This window comes from Pleurodeles waltl, chromosome 3_1 (assembly GCF_031143425.1).
Source record: "Pleurodeles waltl isolate 20211129_DDA chromosome 3_1, aPleWal1.hap1.20221129, whole genome shotgun sequence".
Lineage (NCBI taxonomy): Eukaryota > Metazoa > Chordata > Amphibia > Caudata > Salamandridae > Pleurodeles > Pleurodeles waltl.
Genome location: NC_090440.1, coordinates 733,294,863 through 733,319,245, shown reverse-complemented (window position 1 = coordinate 733,319,245; position 24,383 = coordinate 733,294,863). Strand labels below are relative to the sequence as shown.

Below are 24,383 nucleotides of genomic sequence, written 5' to 3'. Positions count from 1 at the left end.
AGTATGGGGGAGATAAGCAGCAAATGGCTTATTCCCAATGCTGTGCAACATTAGTTAAAAAAAATAGAAAAAGGTGTGATAATCCAACTTGTTTGATGCTGCTGGTGCATGCATGCATGAAAACGGATGTGTGTTCCAGCTAAATGATGCATGTGCCATTTCTTTGATTTTTAGTTACCAATCCAAGTTAGCAGATACCACTTGCATACATTGAAAAAAATATTGTGTGCATTTGTTTTTAAAAGAACCGTGGATGTTGGGTGGGGGCTAAATGAGGAAATATTGGGGGAGTGGGTAGAGGAAGGCAGGGGGGTGAAAAGCAATGCCCAGGAAAAAGAGAAACATGGGGTTGGGGAAGAAAGCAGTGTGAGGAAGAAGCACAAAGTGAAGTAGGGGCAGGGGTCGTAGAACACAGCTTGTGGACAGAAGCATTCAAGAAAGCAAGTAGCACACACTGATGACAGCAGCATGAAGGGACAAGCACATGAAGGAGAGATCAACACGGAGCACATGGGGAGAAGTATTCAAGAAAGAAATACGGAGGGTAGTGGCATTTGGTGGAGCACACACAAGAGCGAGCTGGCAAACATGTACACTCTCATGGAGTGCTTAATTGAATAAAAAAAAGTAGTTGCCTAAAAGCAGTTAAAGGACACAAAACAATCACATCAAGAGGATGGTCAATCAATCAATCAATCAGTATTTTGTAAAGTGCAACACTATCACCCCTAGGGGTATCTTGGTGCGGAGATTGCTGCATCTGCATCGCAAAGCCAGGTCTTGAGTTGCTTTCTGAAGTCTGCCAGGGAGGGTGGAGGTCGTTCCAGGCTTTGGTGGCGATGTAGGAGAAAGAGCGGCCCCTTCAGCAGGTACAATGGATGCGGGGGACATGTGCGAGGGCGAGTGAAGTGGAGCGCAGGTGTCTCGAGAGAAGATGGAAGTTCAGCTGTTGGTTAATGTAGAATGGTTCCAGTTTGTGGAGGGATTTGTTAGGCGTGTGTGAGCATCTTGAACTGGCATCTTTTCTGGACAGGGAGCCAGTGGGTACACTTGGGGAGGTCCAGAATAAGTCTGGCAGCCACTTTCTGTATTGTCTGGAGTCTTCTGAGACGCTGGGAGGAGATACCGGTGTAGAGCGTGTTGCAGAGGTGGCTGGTGATGAGGGCTTGTGCAATGATCTTTCTGGTTCTTACTGGGATCCATCCTAAGATCTTGCAGAGCAAGCGGAAGGTGTGCAAACAGGAGGAGGTGACTGCGTTGACTTGTTGTTTCGTGGTCAGTTGGCTTTCCAAGACTATGCCGAGGTTATGAACGTGGTCCGTCGGTGTGGGTCCAAGTTCTTCCAGCCACCAGCTATGGTCCCAAGCGGAGGTGTTCTTTCCAAAGATCAGTACCTAGGTTTTGTCAAAGTTCAATTTGAGGCAGATGTCTCTCATCCAGTCAACTACGTCAGTTGTGGCATTACAGAAGTTGATTTTGGTGTTAGGGGGGTCTTTGGTGAACAAGTGGACGAGCTGACAGTTGTCAGCGTAGGAGATGATGAGTCCATGGGACTTGATGTCCGGGAGCGAGTTCAGGTAATATTAAACTGTGTGAGGCTGAGCGATGATCCTTGGGGCACACCACATATGATGTTCTTGGGAGCGGAGATGAAAGCAGGTGGGTGGATGCTCTGGGTGCATCCTGAGAGGAATGAGGTGATCCACTTGAGGGCTTGTTGTTGAATGCTGATGTTGTGGAGTCTGTCAATGAGGATGTGGTGGGTGACGGTGCTGAATGCTACAGACAGGTCAAAGAAACTCAAAACCAATGTTTCCCCTTGGTGGAGGAGGGTTCTGATGTCATCTGTTCCACTGATGAGCGTGGTCTCAGTGCTGTGGTTGGCCTGGACACCTAATTATGATGTGTGGAGTAGGTGGTTTTGTTCGAGGTGGTGGATGAGCTGTTGTTTGATAGCATTCTCGAGTATTTTGGCTGGGTATACGAGCAGGGAAATCAGCTGGTAGTTCTTGGGATTGGCTGAGAGCTTCTTTTGGAGGGGTTTGATGTCTGTGTGCTTCCATCTGTCTGAGAGGGATGCTGTGGAGATGGAAGCATTGAGGAGGTTGGTGAGTTTGGTGCTGATTATGTTGGATCTAAGGTTGAAGAGATGGTGGAGGGCAGGGGTCAGTTGGTGCCTTGTAGTGGATGGGAGGACATGATGGTAGCTGTGGTTTGGACGTCAAGTGGGGACCAGGTGGTTATGGCTGGACTGGGGTTCGCTGGTTGGATGAGGTTGTTGAGGCTGAACCAAGTAGGCTAACTGTTAAAGTTGTTGTAGATGTTGGCAATCTTGCTGTGGAAGTAGTCAGATAGTGAGTCGCAGAGCTGTTGGGAGGGGTGTTATTGGAAATTGCCCTTTTTGCGAGCTATCCCCAACTTTTTGCCTTCTTCCCCCTATTTTTTCAGATCTATTTTTGCTGTTTTCTTGTCTCTGTGCACCTTACCACTGCAGATCAGTGCTAGAGTGCAAGTGCTCCCTTTGTAAATTGTATTGGTGATTGGTTTATCTATGATTGGCATATTTGATTTACTAGTAAATCCCTAGTAAAGTGCACTATGTGTGCCCAGGACCTGTAAATCAAATGCTACTAGTGGGCCTGCAGCACTGATTGTGCCACTCACGGGAGAAGCCCTGTAAACATATCTCAGACCTGCCACTGCAGTGTCAATGTGTGCAGTGTTAGCAAGTCTACCCACTTGCAAAGCCCAAACTTTACTTTTTACTACATGTAAGTCACCCTTAAGGTAGGCCCTAGGTAGCCCCTTGGGCAGCGAGCAGTGTATTTAAAAGGTAGGACATGTACTGATATTAAAATACTGCCAAATTTGTTTTTCACTATTGCAAGGCATATCTCTCCCAAAGGTTAACATGAGGACTGCCTTTAAATATCTTTTAAGTGTAGTTTCCCATTGGGAGCAGATCGAGATGTTGAGTTTGGGGTCTCTGAACTCACAATTTAAAAATACATCTTTTGGTAGAGTTGTTTTTTAGATTGTCTGTTTGAAAATGCCACTTTTAGAAAGTAGGCATTTTTCTGCTTAACCATTCTGTGCCTCTCCCGGCCTCTTGAATCTACGCCTGGGTCAGACTGACAGTTGGGCTGTTGTGAATTCCTTCACAGTGACACAAAGGGAGCTGAGTTGTAGCCTGCATAGCCTGATGAGTCTTCCTGGGCTAGAGTGGGGAGGGAGGAGCTGACACCTGCGCCTGAAAGGGCTGTGCCTGCCCTCCCGCAGTGCAGGCTCCACCCCCCTGGAGTGCGTCCGGAGCCAGGCCTGGGCAAGGCAGGATCTTGTGAACAAAAGAGACTTTCCCTTACGTTTGTCTACATCAAAGGCAGAAATGAGTATAAGTAGAAGGCCCAAACCCCCAGACCTTTAGAACACTTCGGGATCAAGAGCAACCTCTGCCAAGGAGCAGAGCTAGAGGAGGAGTACTGCCCCTTTGCTGTGTGTGCTTTGCTGGGTTGGCCTGCAGTTGCTGCTTCTGCCTTAAAAAAGATTAAGACTGGACTTTGCTGTTTATCCTGCTTGTGAAATTTCTCCAAGGGCTTGAAGTAGAGCTTGCCTCCTGTTGGAAGTCTTAGGGATATCAAAGACTTCAGGTTCATCTGGCTACAGCATTGAGAACGTTGTGTTTTGTGCTGCAACAGAAGAAAAACCACCACAACGCCGTCAACAATGCCTCTGCCTGTAGCATGACCTGACGCCACCACACAGAGCCATGCCATGCTTCGCACCGCAACCTTGGTCTCACCGACGCTGCCACCTGATGCCGTCACTGAGGACTTTCCGACACTGTAGCAGGCCTGCGACCCCACGGTTGGCCTGAACTGTTGGATTTGTTGTTCACAATGCAATGAATGCCCCAGACGCAGCTATTGAGTTTCAGGGCCTGAATTTTTTATTTAATTCTTGCAAAACTCATATCTTTACTATTGAATGTTGGATTTTTCTTGTTTTAGTCTTGTTTTATACAGATAAATATCGGCCATTTTTCTAAAACTGGTGTGGTGTCCTTTTGTAGGGTTTTAATTGTATTTCCTTGCTTTATGTGCAAATGCTTTACACATTGCTTGGGAGATGAGCCTGACTGTTCGTGCCAAGCTACCAAGGGGTTGAGCAGAGGTTATCTGAGCTGGGTATCTCCCTTGCTTTGACTAGAGTGAGGGTCCCTACTTGGACAGGGGGTAAACTGACTGCCAACTATAGATCCCATTTCTAATAGGTGTACTGTGTTTTCTGTGGCAATCAGGTTAGAGAATTCCTTGATGATCATAAAGAGTTCCTTGGTGTGGTTGGCTGCTTCATTGATGTGGCCTGTGATGGCTGTTCTTTTGGTCTCCTTAATGCACCAGTGGTAGTAATTGAGTGCTGTTTTATGTGTGGCTGTGTCAGAGGTCCTTGACGATGTGCCATCACTTCTTGAGTAAAAAAACAGTTACCCTTGGTGGCTCTGAACTCTGGGGTGTACCAGCTGGCTTATCTTGATGTTCTGTTGGCTTTTGCCAGTTTCATAGGGGCGACTTCGATGGTGCATTTGCCGATCCAGGCAGAAAAGTTGTGGTTGGCTTGGTCGAGGTTGGCTGATGTATCTGGTGGTGTGGTGCTGGGAGCCTGCGTCCATTGGCTCTCCATTACTTTTCTCCAGCTGCGCTGGGTGGAGCTTTGGTGCTTGGTGATGGTGTGCTGGGTCTTGCAGTTGAAGAGGCGCTGTTCCAGGGCAGGGACAAACACAAGATGGAACACAATGGACTAGGCAAGCCTTCAAATAAGAAGCAAGGAAATTAGAGTGATCAAAAAGCCAACCAGTCAAAAGCAATGGGCAGACTTTAAGCCCTCTGTAAGTTTTTGTGAAACCGCAATAGGCCTCTTTTTAACCATACAGCATAGGTATGCTGGTAGGCTCGACCTAAAAAGGTACTTTAAGTATTGGGATAGAGAGAGATGGAACTAAGAAATATAACAGCAATATCACCACGGAACATAGAGTGCGCTAGTGTATTTGCAGTGGTGAAATGTCCTAGATTACATTTTAACATGGTGTTCCCTTCCATCAAAAAGATAGTGATCAGGTACTGAATTCTCGGGTAATGAGTTTTTACTTCAGTTAGTGTGCGTGTTGTAGGATGTTGAGGGCCCTGGAGATCCAATACCAAAAGATTTCATGTGATCCACACCTTATAGAATGGGGACTGTTGGAAAATGGGTCACTGGTAAGGGCAGGTAGGTACCTACACTTAGCAACAGGCCACTAATCTCCACTAAGGTCCAGTTAGGTCTCAGTAAATTAAACCCAGCTCAACCCTTGGTAGCTTGGCAACGAGCGTCAAGGCTTAACTTAGGAGACAGAGTGTAAAGCATTCAAATATCACAAAACAGTATTTGAATAAAACACAGGAAACAGTTTAAAAATCCAAAACCAATTCATAAACAATAGATTATATTTTTATCTTTAAAATGACACAACGACTAAAATCGGATAAGGGGAACAGGAGATATGAATTTTTAAAGAATTATTGTTTTTTATCGCCTAGAAACAAAAAGCGCCAATCGGGTCATCTGGTTGCACCTCGACCGGGGCAAAGTCAAAGTTTAAGGCCGACCGCGATGGAGCCCTGCTCGGCTACAGGCCGCGGGAGGCCTCGGTGAAAAGTTTACCTTCACACTTAGTCTCTTTTTCGAAGATTTTCTTCAGCGGGACGAACCTGCCAGTCTAATCCGACCTCCTGGAGCCCTTCTCCGGATACGCGATGCGGGAATCCTCGGTGGAGATTTTTACCATCGGACTTAGTCTTTTTTTTTTAGGTGAAAATCCTTTGACCGGGGTAAACCTGGATCTTGATCCGACGTCCCTGGAGCCCTCCTCGGATACGCTGGCTGGGAGGGACGAACCAGCAAATCAGGCCGGGTCGCGGTTGAGGCAAGCCGGCTAGAGTTGCCGCGGCGGGTCGGTCCCTCTATGGAGCTTTTTTTCAAAAGTTCTCCAAACTTCTGGGGCTTCTCCCAGATGTCCTTTTAAGGTTCTTTTGAGGTCAACAGCTCACCCCAAGGGTCCAGAAGTTCTGAGATGGTCCATGGGGGGTGCGGACTACAACTCCCAGAATGCACCTGGCGCAAACTCCTTTTTGGCCACAGGGCAGTGGCCAGCTGGTTGATTTCTTTAGGAGTTGGTGCAGGGGACTCTGGATAGCAATTTTTCACCTGCAGCAAACAGAGAGTCCCTCCTTGAACCAGTTGAAGCCAGGCAAAGTCCTTTTTGTGGTGAAGCGCAAGTGTGCAGCTGGTGCAGTCCTTCTGAGTGCAGGTTCCAGGTGCAGGCCAGGGGTCCAGCAGGGCAGTCCTTCTTCTCCTTTGGTTCTTCCTTGTTGGAATCTGATGGGGATCTGAGGTGTGGGTGCAGGTCTGCCAGTTTTATCATTGCACCTGGGTGAAAAGCAGGGGGGTCCTGGTTCTCCAATCAGGTGCAGGGTCCTTCCCCCTGTGATGACCACTTCCTGGGAAGTGTGGCAAAAATCAATCTCAGGAGGCAACATTCTCCAAAAATCCATCATGGCTGAATCTGATTTTTGGAGGTTACATCTGGCTGAGCCCAACCACTGGTGTGGCTAAAAATTATAAACACACCCCTCTCCTGCCTCTTCTAATCTAATCAAGGGGGCACCTAGTTGTCTGGGGTTGCAGGATGTGGGGGTGTTGCTGGTTGCTCCAAATGTCCTTCTCTGCCTTTGAAGACCAGTTTGGCAGCCCTCCCCCTTCCTGCCTCACCATCTGCTGAGGAGAGATTCCCTCCCGCAGGCACATTCCTTTGTGTGAAGCCAGGCCACTTCACACCTCATCAAGACAGCCTGGCCAGGCTGCTAGAGGCTGGCCAATCACAGCACAGCAGCAAAAACAATGCAGCGCTGAAATTGGCAACTTTTCAGGTAAAGTTTAAAACTCTTTACCTGAACAAGTTATATTAAATCCAACAACTGGAAGTTGTGGGATTTATTACAACAATTAATTTGATACCAAACTCTTGGTATCCATCATTTAAGGAGACTTTAAAAATTAAAATAAAGTCTCCCCATTCTAGCCTATGAAGGCCATTTACTACAATGAGGGAAAAACGAATTTGGCTGTTTTTACCTCACCAGGGCTTATAAGACTATTTTTATAAGGTCCCTGCTTATAGTTACATGGCACCCAGCTCTAGGGGCACATAGGACACACCTTAGGGGTGACTTATATGTGCAAATAATGTAGTTTAAGACTTTGGAACTACTTTTAATTCCAAAGTCGAATTTGCATATAACTTTAATTTAAAAGCAGCCAGCAAGGCAGGCCTGCCTTTAAAATGACACTGGGCACCTCAGCAGTGCACCTATGGGTGAACTACCTATGCTGTGGGACTTATAGGTAGGTTAACTTAGCCAATTATAATTAGCCTAATTTGCATATCCATTTTACACAGAGCACTGGCCCTGGGACTGGTAAGCAGTACCCAGGGCACAGCCAAGAGTCAGTAACCACCAGTACCTGTCCAAAAAGTGTGGGGGTGACCAGGGCAAAAAGGAGGACTTTCCTACACTGCCCCCCCCCCCCAGATGAAAGGTGATGGGTACTAACATACACCCTGGTAGTCCTCATCAGCTAAGTTGAAAAACCTGGAAAGGCCATCTGCATTTGCATGGGCAGTCCCCAGGTCTGTGCTCCACTGTGAAGTCCATCCCCTGTAGGGAAATGGACCACCTTAATGGTTTTGGGTTCTCCCCCCTCATCTGCATCAACCATCTGAGAGGTCTGTGGTCAGTTTGTACACGGAAGTGAGTGCCAAACAAGTATGGCCTCAACTTCTTCAGGGACCAGACCACAGCAAAGGCCTCCCTCTCAATGGCACTCCATCTTTTCTCTCTGGGGAGTAGCCGCCTTCTGATGAAGGCAACTGGTTGATCTTGGCCCTCTTCATTAACTTGTGCTAACACTGCCCCAATCCAGTCCTCTGAAGCATCTGTTTGCACTCCTTGCTTTAGTCAGGGGCCAGTAACACTGGTGATGAACACATAGCCTGTTTTAGGGTGTCAAAAGCTTTCTGACACTCTGGGGTCCAAATGACCTTCTTGGGTTGTTTCTTGGAGGTAAGCTCAGTCAGAGGGGCCACTATGGTCCCATAATTCTGAACAAACCTCCTGTAGTACCCAGTCAGGCCAAGAAAGGCCCTGACCTGAGTCTGGGTTTTAGGAGCCTCCCAATCCAGGATAGTCTGGATCTTGGGCTGGAGAGGTTGTACATGGCCTCCACCAACAAGGTGGCCCAGGTACACAACTGAGCTTTGCCCTATCTGGCACTTGCTTGCCTTGATAGTCAAGCCTGCTTGAAGCAGGGCCTGAAGCACTTCCTTCAGGGGGACCAGGTGGTCCTCTCAGGTGGAACTAAATACAGCTATATCATTCAGATAAGCTGCACTGAAAGATTCCAACCCAGAACGGACTCTATTCACCAACCGTTGGAAGGTGGCAGGAGCATTTTTCAGGCCAAAGGGCATCACTTTGAACTGAAAGTAGCCCTCTGGTGTGGAAAATGCCAACCTCTCCTTAGCTCCTGGACTTAAGGCAATCTGCCAGTATCCTGAGGTCAGATCAAATGTGCTCAGGAATGTGGCAGCCCCCAACCTATCAATGAGCTCATCAGCTCTAGGAAAGGGGTGAGCATCAGTCCTAGTGACTACATTTAGACCTCTGTAGTCCACATAAAATCTCAATTCCTTCTTCCCACCTTCGGGATTAGGTTTGGGCACCAGTACCACTGGAATGGGCCAAGGACTGTCAGAGGGCTCAATTACCTTGAGCTCCAACATCTTAGCCACTTCAGCTTTGATGTTGGCCTTGCGCTGGTCAGACAGCCCGTACAGCTTGTTCTTGACAGGCAAGCTGTCACCAGTGTCAACGTCATGGACACACCAATTGGTGAGTCCAGGGGTCAGGGAGAACAGACTAGCTAACTGCTCCAAAACCTGTTTGCAGTTTTTTTGTTGCTGGTCTGTCAACTTGGGAGAGAGTACCACTCCCTCCACTGACCCATCTTGTGCATTTGAGGACAGGAGGTCTGGCAGAGGTTCCCTCTCCTCCTCCTTCCCTTCATCAGTGACCATCAGCATGGTCATGTCTGCCCTGTTCTGGTGGGGTTTCAGCCTGTTAACATGCAGGATCCTATGAGGATTCCTGGGTTGCCAAGGTCCAAGTAGGTGACCTCACCCTTTTTCTCCAGAGTTGGATAGGGCCTAGTCCTTTTGGCCTGAAGTGCCCTAGGAGCCATGGGCTCCAAAACCCACACCAGCTGTCCTGGGTGATACTCAGGCATGGTAGCCTTCTGATCATGCAAGAGCTTCATGAGCTCCTGGCTGGCCTCCAGGTTTCTGCTTGCCTTCTTCATGTACTCAGCCATGCGTGACCGCAGGCCCAGCACATAATCTAGCACATTCTCCTTGGACTCTCTGAGAGGCTTTTCCCAAGACTCTCTCACCAAGCACAATGGGTGTCTTACAGGGTGCCCAAACAGTAACTCAAAGGGGCTGAATTCAACCCCCTTCTGTGGCACCTCTCGGTAGGCAAACAGCAGGCATGGGAGGAGAACATCCCATTTCCTCCTGATTTTGTCAGACAAACCCATGATCATGCCCTTCAGGGTCTTGTTAAATCTTTCCACCAGACCATTGGTCTGTGGATGATAGGGGGTGGTGAACTTATAAGTAACACCACACTCATCCCACATGGCTTTCAGATAGGCTGACATAAAGTTTGTGCCCCTATCTGAGAACACCTCCTTTGGGAACCCCACTCTAGTGAACACACCAAGTAGGGCCCTAGTCACTGTGGGAGCAGTGACTGTCCGGCGGGGTATTGCCTCAGGGTACCTGGTGGCATGGTCCACAACCACCAAAATGTACCTGTTACCTGAGGCAGTTGGTGGGTCTAGGGGACCAACAATGTCAATCCCCACCCGCTCAAAGGGAGTCCCAACCACTGGCAGTGGTCTCAAGGGAGCCTTTGGCTTGCCCCCTGTCTTGCCATTGGCTTGGCAAGTGACACGAGCTGCAAAACTCTTTGACTTTTTCTGACATTTTGGGCCAATAAAAATGGTTGACCAGCCTGTTCCAGGTCTTGGTCTGTCCCAAATGTCCAGCTAAGGGGATATCATGGCTTAAGGTAAGGAGGAATTCTCTATACTTCTGGGGGACCACTACTCTCCTGGTTGCCCCTGGTTTGAGGTCCTTTGCCTCGGTGTAGCGAACTCCATCCTCCCAGTAAACCTTGTGGGTCCCACAGGTATCCCCTTGTTCTTGCCTGGCAGCAGTCTGCCTCGGGCCCTCAAGAGTGGGACACTCTCTTTGTCCCTGGCACAACTCTTCTCTGGTGGGCCCACCTGCCCCTTGCAGTTCTGCCAAGTCAGGCAGAGCTTGCAGGGGAAGTGGCCCTCCCTCAGAGGTCAGATCCTCCCCCTCAGGGTTGTATTCCTCCTGACCCTCTGTACTTGTAGAGGCTGGCAAGCCAGACCCACTGCCCTTTCTCTTCTTGGAAGCTTGGCCCATTGTTCCAGGGTCCAAGTGTCCAGCACTTCCCTGTTGTGCTGCCTGTGACCTGGTCACAGCACACACCCATTCAGGGAGGTCCAGCATCTGTGCATGGACCCTTTTCTCCACCTCTGACCATTCAGATGCTTCAAGATCATTTCCCAGCAGACACTCTACTGGGAGGGCTGGAGCTACAGCTACCTTCTTAGGGCCAGTCACACCTCCCCATTCCAGGCTCACCATGGCCATGGGATGGAGTTTGGTTCTGCTATCTGCATAAGTCACTTGGTGGAAGACACCAGGTAAGACCTGTTCTGGAGAAACCAGCTTCTCTGTGACCATTGTCACACTGGCTCCTGTATCTCTCAGAGCTTCTACCTCAGTCCCATTGACTTTAGGCCTCTGCCTATACCTCTCCATGCTGGGAGGTAAGGTGGCCATAGTTGCAATGTCCACCCCACCCACGGATACTAAGGTGACCTCTGTGTACCCTGATCCCAGCCCTGGGCCAACTTCCAACCCTACACTAGCAGTCCCCTGGGATTGCCCACCAGTGGGGGGCTTCTTGGAGCAGACAGCGTCTCCTCTTTTGTGTCCAGGTTGATGACACTCAAAACACTTGCCGGCCTTAGCAAGCTCCTGAAACTTTCCTGCTTTAGCAGGATCATAATTCTTTCCCTGATACCCTTTCCCCTTAGAAGTGGAATGTCTCGGGCTTCCCCACCCTGAGAAGTTTTTGGGGACTCTTGTGAGGACTCCTTGGGCTTTTTATCATCTTTCCCTTGGTTCTTCCCCTGAGAAGAACCATGTCCTCCCCTTTTCTGATCACCCCCTGGGGGTTTCTGGTTAACCCTAGTTCTTAACCAGTCATCTGCTGGCTCCCCCAGCTCTCTGGGGTTGGTCAACTTAGTCAACTAGATACTGGCAGAGCTTCTATTGGACACAATTGGTTAGAAGGTGCTCCCTCATAATCAAATTGTTCAGCCCCTCAAAGATACATACCTTGTTGCCCTGTATCCAGCCCTCCAGTGCTTTTACTGAAATGTCCACAAAGTCCACCCAGGACTGGGTGCTTGTCTTTTGGGTGTCCCTAAACTTGAGCCTATACTGCTCTGGGGTCAGACCAAACTTTTTAGTCAAGCATCTCTTCATACTGGGGTATGAGTCTGCCTCCTCCCCCCTCAAGGTTAGGAGCCTATCCCTCCCAGAGTTGGGAACCAACTCCCAAAGAAGTGAACCCCAGTACTGAGGCTTGACTCTCCTCATCTGGAGGGCCCTCTCAAAGGCCCCCAGCCACTTATCTATATCATCCCCCTCTACATAGGCAGGAACCACCCCCTTGGGTAATCTGGGGCAAAACCCCCCACCCATGGACACCTCAGCTTCTTTGTCGCTGCCACCATCTCTTTTCTCTTCCCTTGCCCACTTTTTCTTTTCTAGGGCCAGCTTCTCTGCCTCCAAAGCTATGAATGCTAGCTGGGCCTCCAGCTCTCTTTCCCTGAGGGACAGGTTCTCTCCTCCTGAAGGGACCCCCAACTACCTTTGGGTCTGCCCCTAGTGACTTTATGTAATGAGGACCGGTCTTCCTCATCCTCACTTAGGCTCAGATGCCCTCCCTCCCCTGAGTGGTTGGAGCTAGCATCCTCCCCTACTTCTCCCTCCTCTGGAGCTTCTTCTGAGTCTACCTCTTGGGCCTCAACCCATGCTGTCAGGGATTTGATCAGGACATGCTTCCTGAGGTCAGTGGTTGCAGGCAACCCTCTTTCAGTACACAACCCCCTAAGCTGGACTACTGTCAGTGTGGGTAGGCTAGCCAGATCAAGCTCCACGGTTCCCTAGTTTTGTGTCAACAAAAACTTTTTGCAAAAATTGGACACAAGAATTTAGAAAAATCACAAAAGTTCAATAATTGATATTAATCCAAATTAAAAACAATTTTTGCACTAGGACAATTTAAAGGATTTTTTATTTGTTTTACTTAAAACTGTAACGTGATACTGAACACAAGTACAGGATCCCACCACTGCTCACCAAAAATGTTGGAAAATGGGTCACTGGTAAGGGCAGGTAGGTACCTACACTTAGCAATAGGCCACTAACCTCCACTAAGGTCCGGTTAGGTCCCAGTAAATTAAACCCAGCTCAACCCTTGGTAGCTTGGCAACGAGCGTCAAGACTTAACTTAGGAGACCGAGTGTAAAGCACTCAAATATCACGAAACAGTATTTAAATAAAACACAGGAAATGGTTTAAAAATCCAAAACCAATTTATAAAAAATAGATTATATTTTTATCTTTAAAATGACACAAAAAAGAATAAAATCGGATAAGGGGAACCGGAGATATGAATTTTTAAAGAATTATTGTTTTTTAGCGCCTAGAAACAAAAAGCGCCAATCGGGTCATCTGGTTGCACCTCGACCGGGGCAAAGTCAAAGTTTAAGGCCGACCACGATGGAGCCCTGCTCGGCTACAGGCCGCGGGAGGCCTCGGTTAAAAGTTTACCTTCACACTAAGTCTCTTTTTAGAAGATTTTCTTCAGCGGGACGAACCTGCCAGTCCAATCCGACCTCCTGGAGCCCTTCTCCGGACACGCGATGCGGGAATCCTCGATGGAGATTTTTACCTTCGGACTTAGTTGTTTTTTCTTTGACTGGGGGTAAACCTGGATCTTGATCCGACGTCCCTGGAGCCATCCTCGGATACGCTGGCCGGGAGGTCCCGGTCAACTTTTTACCTTCGGACTTAGTCTCTTTTTCGAAGATTTTCTTTACTGGGACGAACCAGCAAATCAGGCCGGGTCGCGGTTGAGGCAAGCCGGCTAGAGTTGCTGCGGCTGGTCGGTCCCTCTATGGAGCTTTTTTTGAAAAGTTCTCCAAACTTCTGGGGCTTCTCCCAGATGTCCTTTTAAGGTTCTTTTGAAGTCCACAGCTCACCCCAAAGGGTCCAGAAGTTCTGAGATGGTCCTTGGGGGTGCGGACTACAACTCCCAGAATGCACCTGGCGCAAACTCCTTTTTGGCCACAGGGCAGTGGCCAGCTGGTTGATTTCTTCAGGAGTTGGTGCAGGGGACTCTGGATAGCAATTTTTCACCTGTAGCAAACAGGGAGCCCCTCCTTGAACCAGTTGAAGCCAGGCAAAGTCCTTCTTGTGGTGAAGCCCAAGTGTGCAGCTGGTGCAGTCCTTCTGAGTGCAGGTTCCAGGTGCAGGCCAGGGGTCCAGCAGGGCAGTCCTTCTTCTCCTTTGGTTCTTCCTTGTTGGAATCTGAGGTGTGGGTGCAGGTCTGCCAGTTTTATCCTTGCTCCTGGGTGAAACGCAGGGGGGGTCCTGGTTCTCCAATCAGGTGCAGGGTCCTTCCCCCTGTGATGACCACTTCCTGGGAAGTGTGGCAAAAATCAATCCCAGGAGGCAACATTCTCCAAATATCCATCATGGCTGCATCTGATTTTTGGAGGTTACATCTGGCTGAGCCCACCCACTGGTGTGGCTAAAAATCATAAATACACCCCTCTCCTGCCTCTCCTAATCTAATCAAGGGGGCACCTAGTTGTCTGGGGTTGCAGGATGTGGGGGTGTTGCTGGTTGGTCCAAATGTCCTTCTCTGCCTTTGAAGACCAGTTTGGCAGCCCTCCCCCTTCCTGCCTCACCATCTGCTGAGGGGAGATTCCCTCTTGCTTGCAGGCACATTCCTTTGTGTGAAGCCAGGCCACTTCACACCTCATCAAGGCAGCCTGGCTAGGCTGCTAGAGGCTGGCCAATCAGAGCACAGCAGCAAAAACAATGCAGGGCTGAAATTGGCAACTTTTCAGGTAAAGTTTAAAACTCTTTACCTGAACAAGTTATATTAAATCCCACAACTGGAAGTTGTGGGGTTTATTACAACAATTAATTTGATACCAAACTCTTGGTATCCATCATTTAAGGAGACTTTAAAAATTAAAATAAAGTCTCCCCATTCTATCCTATGAAGGCCATTTACTACAATGAGGGAAAAACGAATTTGGCTGTTTTTACCTCACCAGGGCTTATAAGACTATTTTTATAAGGTCCCTGCTTATAGTTACATGGCACCCAGCACTATGGGCACATAGGGCACACCTTAGGGGTGACTTATATGTACAAATAAGGTAGTTTAAGTCTTTGGAACTACTTTTAATTCCAAAGTCGAATTTGCATATAACTTTAATTTAAAAGCAGCCAGCAAGGCAGGCCTGCCTTTAAAATGACACTGGGCACCTCAGCAGTGCACCTATGGGTGCACTACCTATGCGGTGGTCCCTAAACCTACATGCCCTACCATATACTAGGGACTTATAGGTAGGTTAACTTAGCCAATTATAATTAGCCTAATTTGCATATCCATTTTACACAGAGCACTGGCCTTGGGACTGGTAAGCAGTACCCAGGGCACAGCCAAGAATCAGTAACCACCAGTACCTGTCCAAAAAGTGTGGGGGTGACCAGGACAAAAAAGGAGGACTTTCCTACGGGGACTAGCAGCAGAATGCTGTTAACAGTGTGCCATTCTGAATAGCTAAACTCAGTGACCTAGTTTCCTTAGATGCAAGGTCAAGGCCAGTATGTTGCGATAGCTGCTGCTATAGAGAGGGGATTGCTGCACAATGAAATTAGCATTATTGATTTCATGAAAAATTTCTCTCTTCACCATCATCCTAGTAAAGATTGTTCTCACTTTTAAGTTAATATGTTCCTCACAATCCACTGAGGTTAAGAATACGAATAAAATGGAGAGCTTATTGTCAGTCATTGCTCGTGGGGGGGGGAGGTTTGGGGTGGTGCAGTGCGTGCCAGGGGAAAAGGGGGGCCCAAACAAAAAATAATAATAATAAAAAGAACCTTACCTTCCTCTCCGCCACGCCGCTCCTCGGTCATCACAGCAGGCTACCAGCCTGCCATGCGGCCAATCCTAACGCTGCTTTCATGCCATTGGCATGAAAGCAGCGTTAGGATTGGCTGGAGCACCCTGGCTTGGAGCTCCGAGGCAGAGTGGGAGCCTCTGCCTGCTGTCTCTAACCCGGCAACACAGTGCCATGTTGGAGAGAGAGACCAGGGCACATGTGTGTTTGACCAGCCTGAGATGGCCGTCCAAACATACATGGGCACTGAGGGGAGTGCTGTGCACTCTCCCTCCGTCCCTGTCATGCCCCATGGCCCTGCCCCTTTTACAACAAAAGGATAATGAGAACAGTTTATTGCTGTTCTATTGTAAAAGGTTTGCAGCTGCTTCTGCTGGCGGGGGGGCGATGCTCCTCCGCCATACTGGAGGAGCCGCTGCTGCTTATTGTGAAAGGTTGGTTTCTTTGCAATATATTCCTTGATCCAAAATTAGATAATGGGTTAATAGCGTTCTTGTAGATGTTAAAAAGATCACTTTCATTTGAAGAGTGCTGTGGACCAGAACCTATGCTTTGACTTGCTTTTCACATCCATTTGGACTTGGACACCATTACATAAGTAGAAATGCCAAAGTCTTATTATACTATAATATATACTTCATGAATTTTGTTCATTATTTGCATTCACTTTAGCAGTTTGATAAGCCTCTTATAAGATACACTGGGTACTAATAATATTAAACCTTTATTTTATTGATTACTGCATGTTGAACTGTACCTTCTCTTTTGTGACAGGGTGAAATATGTTTCGACGTGTTTTAGGAAAAACTTTGGGACTTGTTGGCTACACCATCCAATATGGCTGTATCGCACATTGTGCTTTTGAGTACCTTGGAGAAGTTGTTGTGGTAAGATACCAATTTTTGTGCTTCTATAGAAATTTATTTTTGTTTTAATTTCTTCACCAGTAATTGAACTAATGCTCTCAGATCAGACATCTACAGACTCAATGTACATATTGCTTGCATATTTCGAAAGTGTTTCAAAAATATGGGTGGGAATTTGTTTTACATAATTTATCGATTTCAAATTGTAGATGGCAATAAAAAAGAAGTATGAGCATTTCAATTCCGGTTATTAATATCTACATACTTATATTTTTCAGGTTGGGTAGATTCATGTGAGGTGTGTAAACTTGATAACTGAATGCTAATGTTTTCTTAACCATTAACCTGATCTAATCCTAAATAGCAAATTTTGACTTGTATGTAAACACAATTACTGTTTTCTATATAGCAGTGAAGGCTGTGTTTGCATTTATCTGAAGAGACTAATGGTGTAAAGGACTTGAATTAATTGGCCGCATCAGCATGATATTCCACTTGCAATATGAAGTTTAGTGTGCTAACAGTTTACTTCATTTTATCAGTAACATAGATCACTAAATTATTTGTCTGTTAATGTTCTCAATATGACAGAGTGTCTTTCATTGATCAGAGGACACTAAATCAAGGGTCTTACAATTTGCAACAGCTTGTTTATCTGCTTTATCTCTGTTTTTTTGGTAAACTTGATTTTCTTTTAGCAGAACAGTATATATTAACATGTATATACCAATACAGTTCATCACTTGTATACAATTATCTGCATTCAATTAACAATGATCTTTCCTTTTACATAGTTTTAATGTTGTTCATTAACAATAACTACCATGTGTTATTTGAGTCAAGTTGGTCTATTATAAGGGGTGTCTGTCTGTTTCATGAGCATCTTCCTCCATTCCGCTAATTCCTTTGTTTCATCTGTCCTTCTGGTCTTCATGTGTGCTTATCTGCTGCAGCCCACTAAATTAGGTCTTTTTTCCACATATCATAATTTGGAGCCTTCGGGTTCACTCAGTTGATTGCTATATTCCCATTTGCTAATGTTGTACCTCAGGCAGCCACCCTTATTTTCATTTTATGTTTTTTCAAGGAAAATTCCTATAAGGCATTGCTGATGGATTTATTTGGTAGTGTGCCAGTCATTGTGTGTAGGTCAATCCCTTCTTAGTTCTGGAAACATAACACCCCTCGACATACCCAGACCAAATGGAGAAAGTTTCCCCTACAGCACCACATCTATAACAAGCTATGGTTCTACCTGGATAGATCCTTGAAGGTTTGTGCAAATAGTGGAACTGTGTCAGTTTGAATCAAGCATTTGGAGTAATAAGTTTAACTTGTACACAGGCCTTCCTCCAGTCTCCGGCCATTAAGAGTTCTGGACACTCCATTAACCATTTTTCTTATGATGGCTTGGGATCTCCATCTCGATCATGTACAACTGTAGTAAATAAATTAGTGATTAACTATTTGCACCCTGCCTTAGTGAGAATTTTAGTCATTATTTCCATTGCTGGGATTCCTCTGGGAGCATGGTCCGGATATTTCTGATTACCTGTTCTAACCATGCAAAAGGTTACAGGGACGTTATAATTAGGTTCTGAATTTACTTTTTTTTTTAAATATAGAAATTCAACAGGTATAGTTAGAGTTCTTACAAGCAACAATCCCTCACACTGTACAGTAACTATAACTTGCGCCCTCGCTATGCACTAATAATAACCCCAGATATTACAGCACTCATGACGACTTTTATCATGTCAGCAAAAATGTCAATGAAACGTTAGAAGTCAAATTATTGAAGAAAAAATTGTGCATGGCAGGGGCGCAAGTTATAGTTGCCTTAGGGCATGAGTTATAGTTGGTTGAAATACCTCGAACTAGAAGTGCTGAATTTCTGTGATTTTGTACGAGTAAATTCTGAACCTAGCTATAATGTCCCTGTGACCTTTGTTTTTTTAAAGTGAATGTCTATGTTTTTTTTAACCTAAAGTACTTTTAATTACAATACGTTAATCCAACCACCGCCACGCACTGCCAGGCCCTGCTGCCAACCCCTATAACCACCCAACCATGCACGGCCTTCTGCCGGGCGCATTGGGGGTTGGCAGCAGGGTCTATCTCTCTGGATGTGAGAATAGGTGTGAGAGGGTTTCTCTGAGTGTGAGAGTGGGTGCAAGTGTGTCTGTCTGGGTGTGAGAGTGGGTGCGTGAGGGTTTGAGTGAGTCTGTGAGTGGGTGCGTCAGTGTCTAAGTGGGTTTTTGAGTCAGTACATCACTGTATGAGTGGGTCTGTGAGTGGGTGCGTGAGTCTGAGTGGGTCAGTCAGTGGGTGCGTCAGTGTCTGAGTAGGTCTGTGGGTGGATGCGTAAGGATCTGTGAGTGGGTGCATGAGGGTCTGCGTGGGTCTGTTGGTGCGTCAGTTCCTGAGTGGGGCTGTGAGCGGGTGCATGAGGGTCTGAGTGGGTCTGTGAGTAGCTGCATGAGTGTCTGAGTGGGTGTGTTAGTGGGCGGATGAGTCTCTGAGTGCATCTATGAGATAATGAATTAGTGTATGAATGAATCTGTGAACGTTTCTTTTTCATTTTTGTTGCCAGTGTTCACAAATTTGTTGCAACATTACATGGGGACGCCACGCTGAGTGTTGCGGCGTATTCATGAATATCGCAAGTCATGAAAAAAATCTTCATAAGGTCATAATTTCACCATGAAAGACCTCTACGTCACATCCCTGGGATCAGGGTACCTCCACCCTGACCCCTTTACCTTTATTTTTCAGCCCCAGGGACCGTGTCCGTTACCTAAAATGGCAGCTGCAAATTTCTGGTCAGGCTGCAGCTACCAATAACAGCATTCCTCTTAGCACGCAGATTTGTGGATTCATCGCGATTGCCACAAAAATGTTGCGACGGATACGAGGCCCTAGATATACAAATGTATTTCCCCTTTACTTTCTTGAAAACGACTAAATGGATTTACACCAAATAATAAAAAGTGTAATATGTGTTTTTCACAGCCTACATTTCTGCCAGATTTGATGTAATTGCGTCCAGCAGTTCGGCTGTAGTAGTGTTCAAACCTCCTATGGGAATTAACACTAAAAATGCATGTTTTTGACCCTCCGCCCCCATCTTTTTTCTCGGCTCCTGCTTAACAGATCACCCCAAAACATTCTGTGCACAAAAAGAATCACCAGCACACTTTTTTGGGAAAATTTAGTGAAGATTTGTCAAACGATGCCTAAGATATAGGCGTGTCAAAAAATGATTTTCCTATGGAAACATGGTCCTAACTATAACTACTTACTGTGTGTGTGTGTGTGTGTGTGTGTGTATATATATATATGTATACTCAGTTAAAAGGACAATGGTTACAGGAACGTTATAGTTAGGTTCTGAATTGACACACAAATTCATAGAAAATCAGCAATTATAGTTATGGTTATCTCAAGTAACTATAACTCGTGCCATAAGGTAACAACCCTCGCCATGCACCGTTATCTCATCAATAATGTTACTGCTACTGTTAACTTGATATTATTAATCATGTTATAACGATGTCATGAATGCTGTAATATCTAGGGTAATTAGCAGTGGGTGGCGAGGGTGCAAGTGTGTGTCACAATGTGGACTGGACAGTGCTGTTGGCTTCTGCATAATTCCCTCTGAGTTTTTAAGTGCCCCCCTGAAGTTCTGGTGGGTTTTAGAAGTATGTTGCTGTAGTGGATTGGAAGTGAAAGTACTAAGTCAGTAGGCAAATAATTTGCCAAGGATGAACCTGGTTGCTGTACCCATCCTCTGCTCCATTGCAGTCAACCGCAAGTTGAAAATAGTTCCCTGTCTACTGCAACCATTGACTATAATTGGCACTTTAAAACATTATATCTCTGGTTCCCCTTAATACATTTTTGTAATTTTGGTGTTATTTTGTTTAATAAAGTGTACTTTATTTTTTTCTAGTTAAGTTTGGGATTTGTATTGTCTTGCATTTCGTCTTTATTACTGTTTTGGTACTGCATAAATGCATTACACATTGCCCTTTGTTAAGCCTGTCTGCCCTGTGCCATAACCACCAGCGGTTTGGGCTCTGGTTGATTTAGTGACTGACTACGTCACCACCCCAAATAATATCCCAATTTCTTACTTAACTTATACAGTGAAAGCTGATGGTTTGACAATCTTGTAACAGAAAGTAGGACTTGGGATTACATTACCGTATAACCACACATGGCAAAAAAGTTAATGCTGCAGGACAGAGTGTGAAGACTGGGAAGGAGTGAAAACAAATCGAACAAGGGTGTTTTTATATATACAACATTGGAGCTGTATTATCAGAAATATGGACGCCCTTCTGATGAAATATGTCCAGAAGGAAACAGTAGTTTTGTAGACCTTGCCGAATGGGCTACCAAATAATATATGTGTATATCTCACTGATTAAAACGAAGGATTGTGGAAGAGGTGTTCCAGTAAAAATAGGAGAAAAGATAAGCATTCACTACCACAAAGGCTTCTAGTACAAGCCACAATAGAATTACAGATCACAGAGAGATACTAGAAATAGATGAAGGTGGAATAAAGCTTAAGGGCTCACTGTTGCCGGCTAGGCTAGGGCTGAAACTATCACCTTTGGAACCGGAGGACCCAGGTTTGACTCCGAGCCTCTGCGCTAGACTCAACATTGTTTGATTCTCAGCAAATCCCTTAATCTTCCTGTACACAATTTACAAGACTATCTCCTAACCCCCCAAATAATGTGCAGCAGTCGGGTGCTTCATAGCTGAGGTCTTGCTATAAATACCAATACATAAAAACATGAACAGCACCAGAACGTATGATCAGCTGCACTTTACATCAGAGGCTTTCCTAAATATCTCCCTGAGACCTTAAGGAACCAGTTGAAAACCTAGTACGAAGCCTTTGTGTTGCTGCATAAAGAGACAGCTGGTAGTTACTGTATCAGATACCATTATACGTGACAGCTACACATAAAGTTGGCTGCAAAGTGTAGGTAAGGTACTTTCCTAGTGCCCCTGTCAGTCCGTAAAGCAGATATCGTAGTTAGAGTTCACTTTTATGACCCAAGATGGTAGCTTTCAGGCTCCCACTGGCTTTTAGATCAAGTGTGCAAGCGCTTTGACCTGTTGTAAGTATCGTGGGCTTTTAACCATGCCCATCTCACACCCATCACTTTTGTTCGTTCCTGGGCTTGCCTTTCAAAAATCACTTGATGTCATTGGTAAGTGCTTACGTTTGCCCTTCCTTGAGGCTGTTTTTGTCATGCCTTGCAGACTGCCCCATTACATGGATTATTGCACAATTGAGCTATACTTCAGGGTGGGCAAACTATTCTTTTGACTCTCCCCTTCGTGCTGCATGGCGGCCTTGGCGCTCACAGCTCAAACAGGCACAGCAGTGTGAACCCGATTGGCTGTATTGGAGCGCTAGTCACATTGTTCACAGTTACCTAATCACAGTAATTTCTTGTGACTTTCCCTTTAAAACACTTGAAATTGGTGAATGCTTTACTAGAACAGAAATCCTCAAAGTGAAAGCGGCTCTCCCGGCACAGCGGGAGAGCCAGTACTAAAATGTTCACTGCACTCAGGAAACCGCAACCCATAATGCTTTGCAGGGCATTACTTTTACAATTTTTTTGCTCATAACGCATCCTGTGGTGATGCTAGGACAATAGGACCACCACCCAAATGTTCATGACAATGTGCTCTTTCTGTCTGCATCATCTTTGGTTGCCCACACTAGGTTAGTGGGGACCCCAAAATAATAACCCCTCCCACCATTCACTGTCTGTTTAAGCTCTCTCATGTCTGGGACTTTTGTTTTGCAGATGGGAATAGCTTGTGTTTTAAGGGCCTTGATCGTAATATCATTGTTATAGGCCTGCTACCTCTGAATATATGTAACGCACTGTGTCCTATAGGGCCTAAATATATGGTTCCCCTGTGTTATTTATTGCCATTTTCTTTTTGTGTGGTTATGCCCTGTAAGAGCTTAATATATAGTTACATGACCATGTTTCCTAAGCAAATGCTATTTTCATTGTGTTGTCCTCTTGGGGCTGTTCTAAGCATTACAGTCATATCAACATATTACAAGTTTCGTGGCACGGAAACTTGTCCCATAATGCTTTGCAGGGCATTAACAAAACATGTTTGCTCATGACTTAGTCTGTGGTGGTCCTAGGACAATGGAACTACCTTCAAAACATTGAGCGCAATGTGCTCTTTCTATCTACACCATCTCTGGGTCCCCACACTATGTTAGTGGGGACACCAAAATAATAACCTCTACCACCATCCATTCATTACCTTTTTAAGCATTCTCATGGCTGGAACGTCTGTTTTACAGCTGGGAGAAGTTATGTATCATGGGCCTTGTTTGTAATATCAGTGCTATAGTCCTGCTAGTCTTGAAAATGTGTAATGCACTGTGCCTTTAAATATATGGTTACACTGCATTACTTTTTTCTCATTCTTTTTTCATACAGGCTGACTGTATGGTTACATGGCCATACTTCTTCCAAATGTTGGTGGAGACCCCAAAATAATACCCCCCCCAATCATTCAGTTTCTTTTAAGCTTTTTTTATTGTACATCTGGGAGAAGTTGTGTTTTAAAGGCTTTGTTTGTAATATCATTGCAGTAGGCCTGCTAGCCCTAAAAAGGCTCTCTATGGTCCACGTATATGGTTACACTGCATTACTTCCTCCTGTTTTTTTTCATGGGTTTATTCCCTCTAGGGCTTAACAATATGGTTACATGACTGTGTTTCTTATAAATCATATTTTTGTTATGGTGCCCTCTAAGGGCTGTGTTGAGCATTACAGTCTAATGCTGAAAGTTTATTTCTGATAAAGGTTTATATGATAATTGTACGTTTTAATAATCTCTCCTTATTACAATTACGACCATAGTTCAGGCCAACGTAACATCCTTATCACACTATGACTGTTTGACCACTTGATATGTTTGGGTGACCCTTCTAGTGTATTTCCCCTCCTTCCATCGCAAGATTAGCGACCTCCACGACAGCTTCGGACACCAGACCCAACCATACACCACCGAACCGGCATCCACGGCCATCACCCTCAACAACTGGTCCCACATCAACACGGAAGAAACCAAATCCATCATGAACTCTATCCACTCCGGCGCCCCTTCGGACCCCTGCCTGCACTTCATCTTTAACAAAGCCGACGACATCATCGCCCGCACCTCCAGACCGTCATCAACTCTTCTTTTTCTTCTGCTACCTTCCCCGAATGCTGGAAACACGCCGAAGTCAACGCTCTACTAAAGAAACCTACGGCTGACCCGAGCGACCTAAAAAACTTCCGCCCCATCTCTCTTCTGCCTTTCCCAGCCAAAGTAATAGAGAAGACCATCAACAAACAGCTGACCCCTCACAAACCGGATTCCGAGCCAACCACAGCACTGAAACCGCCCTCATCTCAGTCACTGACGACATCAGAACCCCGATGGACAACGGTGAAACAGTCGCCCTCATTCTGCTCGACCTCTCGGCTGCCTTTGACACCGTCTGTCACCGCACCCTAATCACCCGCTTCCGCTCCACCGGGATCCAAGGCCAGGCCCTGGACTGGATCGCCTCCTTCCTCTCAAACCGTTCGCAAAGAGTTTACCTCCCTGCGTTTCGCTCAGAACCCACCGAGATCATCTGCGGCGTACCCCAAGGCTCATCACTCAGCCCGACACTCTTCAATGTCTACATGAGCCCCCTGGCCAACATCGTACGCAAGCACGACATCATCATCACCTCCTATGCCGACGACACCCAACTTATATTCTCCCTCACCAAGGACCCCGCCAGCGCCAAGACCAACCTACAAGAGGGTATGAAGGACGTCGCAGATTGGATGAGGCTCAGCCGCCTAAAGCTGAACTCTGAAAAAAACGGAAGTCCTCATCCTCGGCAACACCCCGTCCGCCTGGGACGACTCCTGGTGGCCCACGCCCCTCGGCACCGCACCGACCCCCACAGACCACGCCCGCAACCTCCGCTTCATCTTG

At 46.3% G+C, this 24,383-nt stretch overlaps 1 protein-coding gene across 5 annotated transcripts in view; it reads left to right on the top strand.

Annotated features, from left to right (window-relative positions):
* The window catches only part of IMMP1L (inner mitochondrial membrane peptidase subunit 1), a 272,369-nt gene that overhangs the window by 138,372 nt on the left and 109,614 nt on the right, over positions 1–24,383 (top strand). For all 5 annotated transcript variants that reach the window (XM_069223483.1, XM_069223484.1, XM_069223480.1 and 2 more), the window contains one exon: positions 16,246–16,358. In XM_069223483.1, coding sequence (XP_069079584.1) covers positions 16,254–16,358 — 105 coding nt within the window. In that variant the 5' untranslated portion in view covers positions 16,246–16,253. The remainder of the gene's footprint in view (positions 1–16,245; positions 16,359–24,383) is intronic.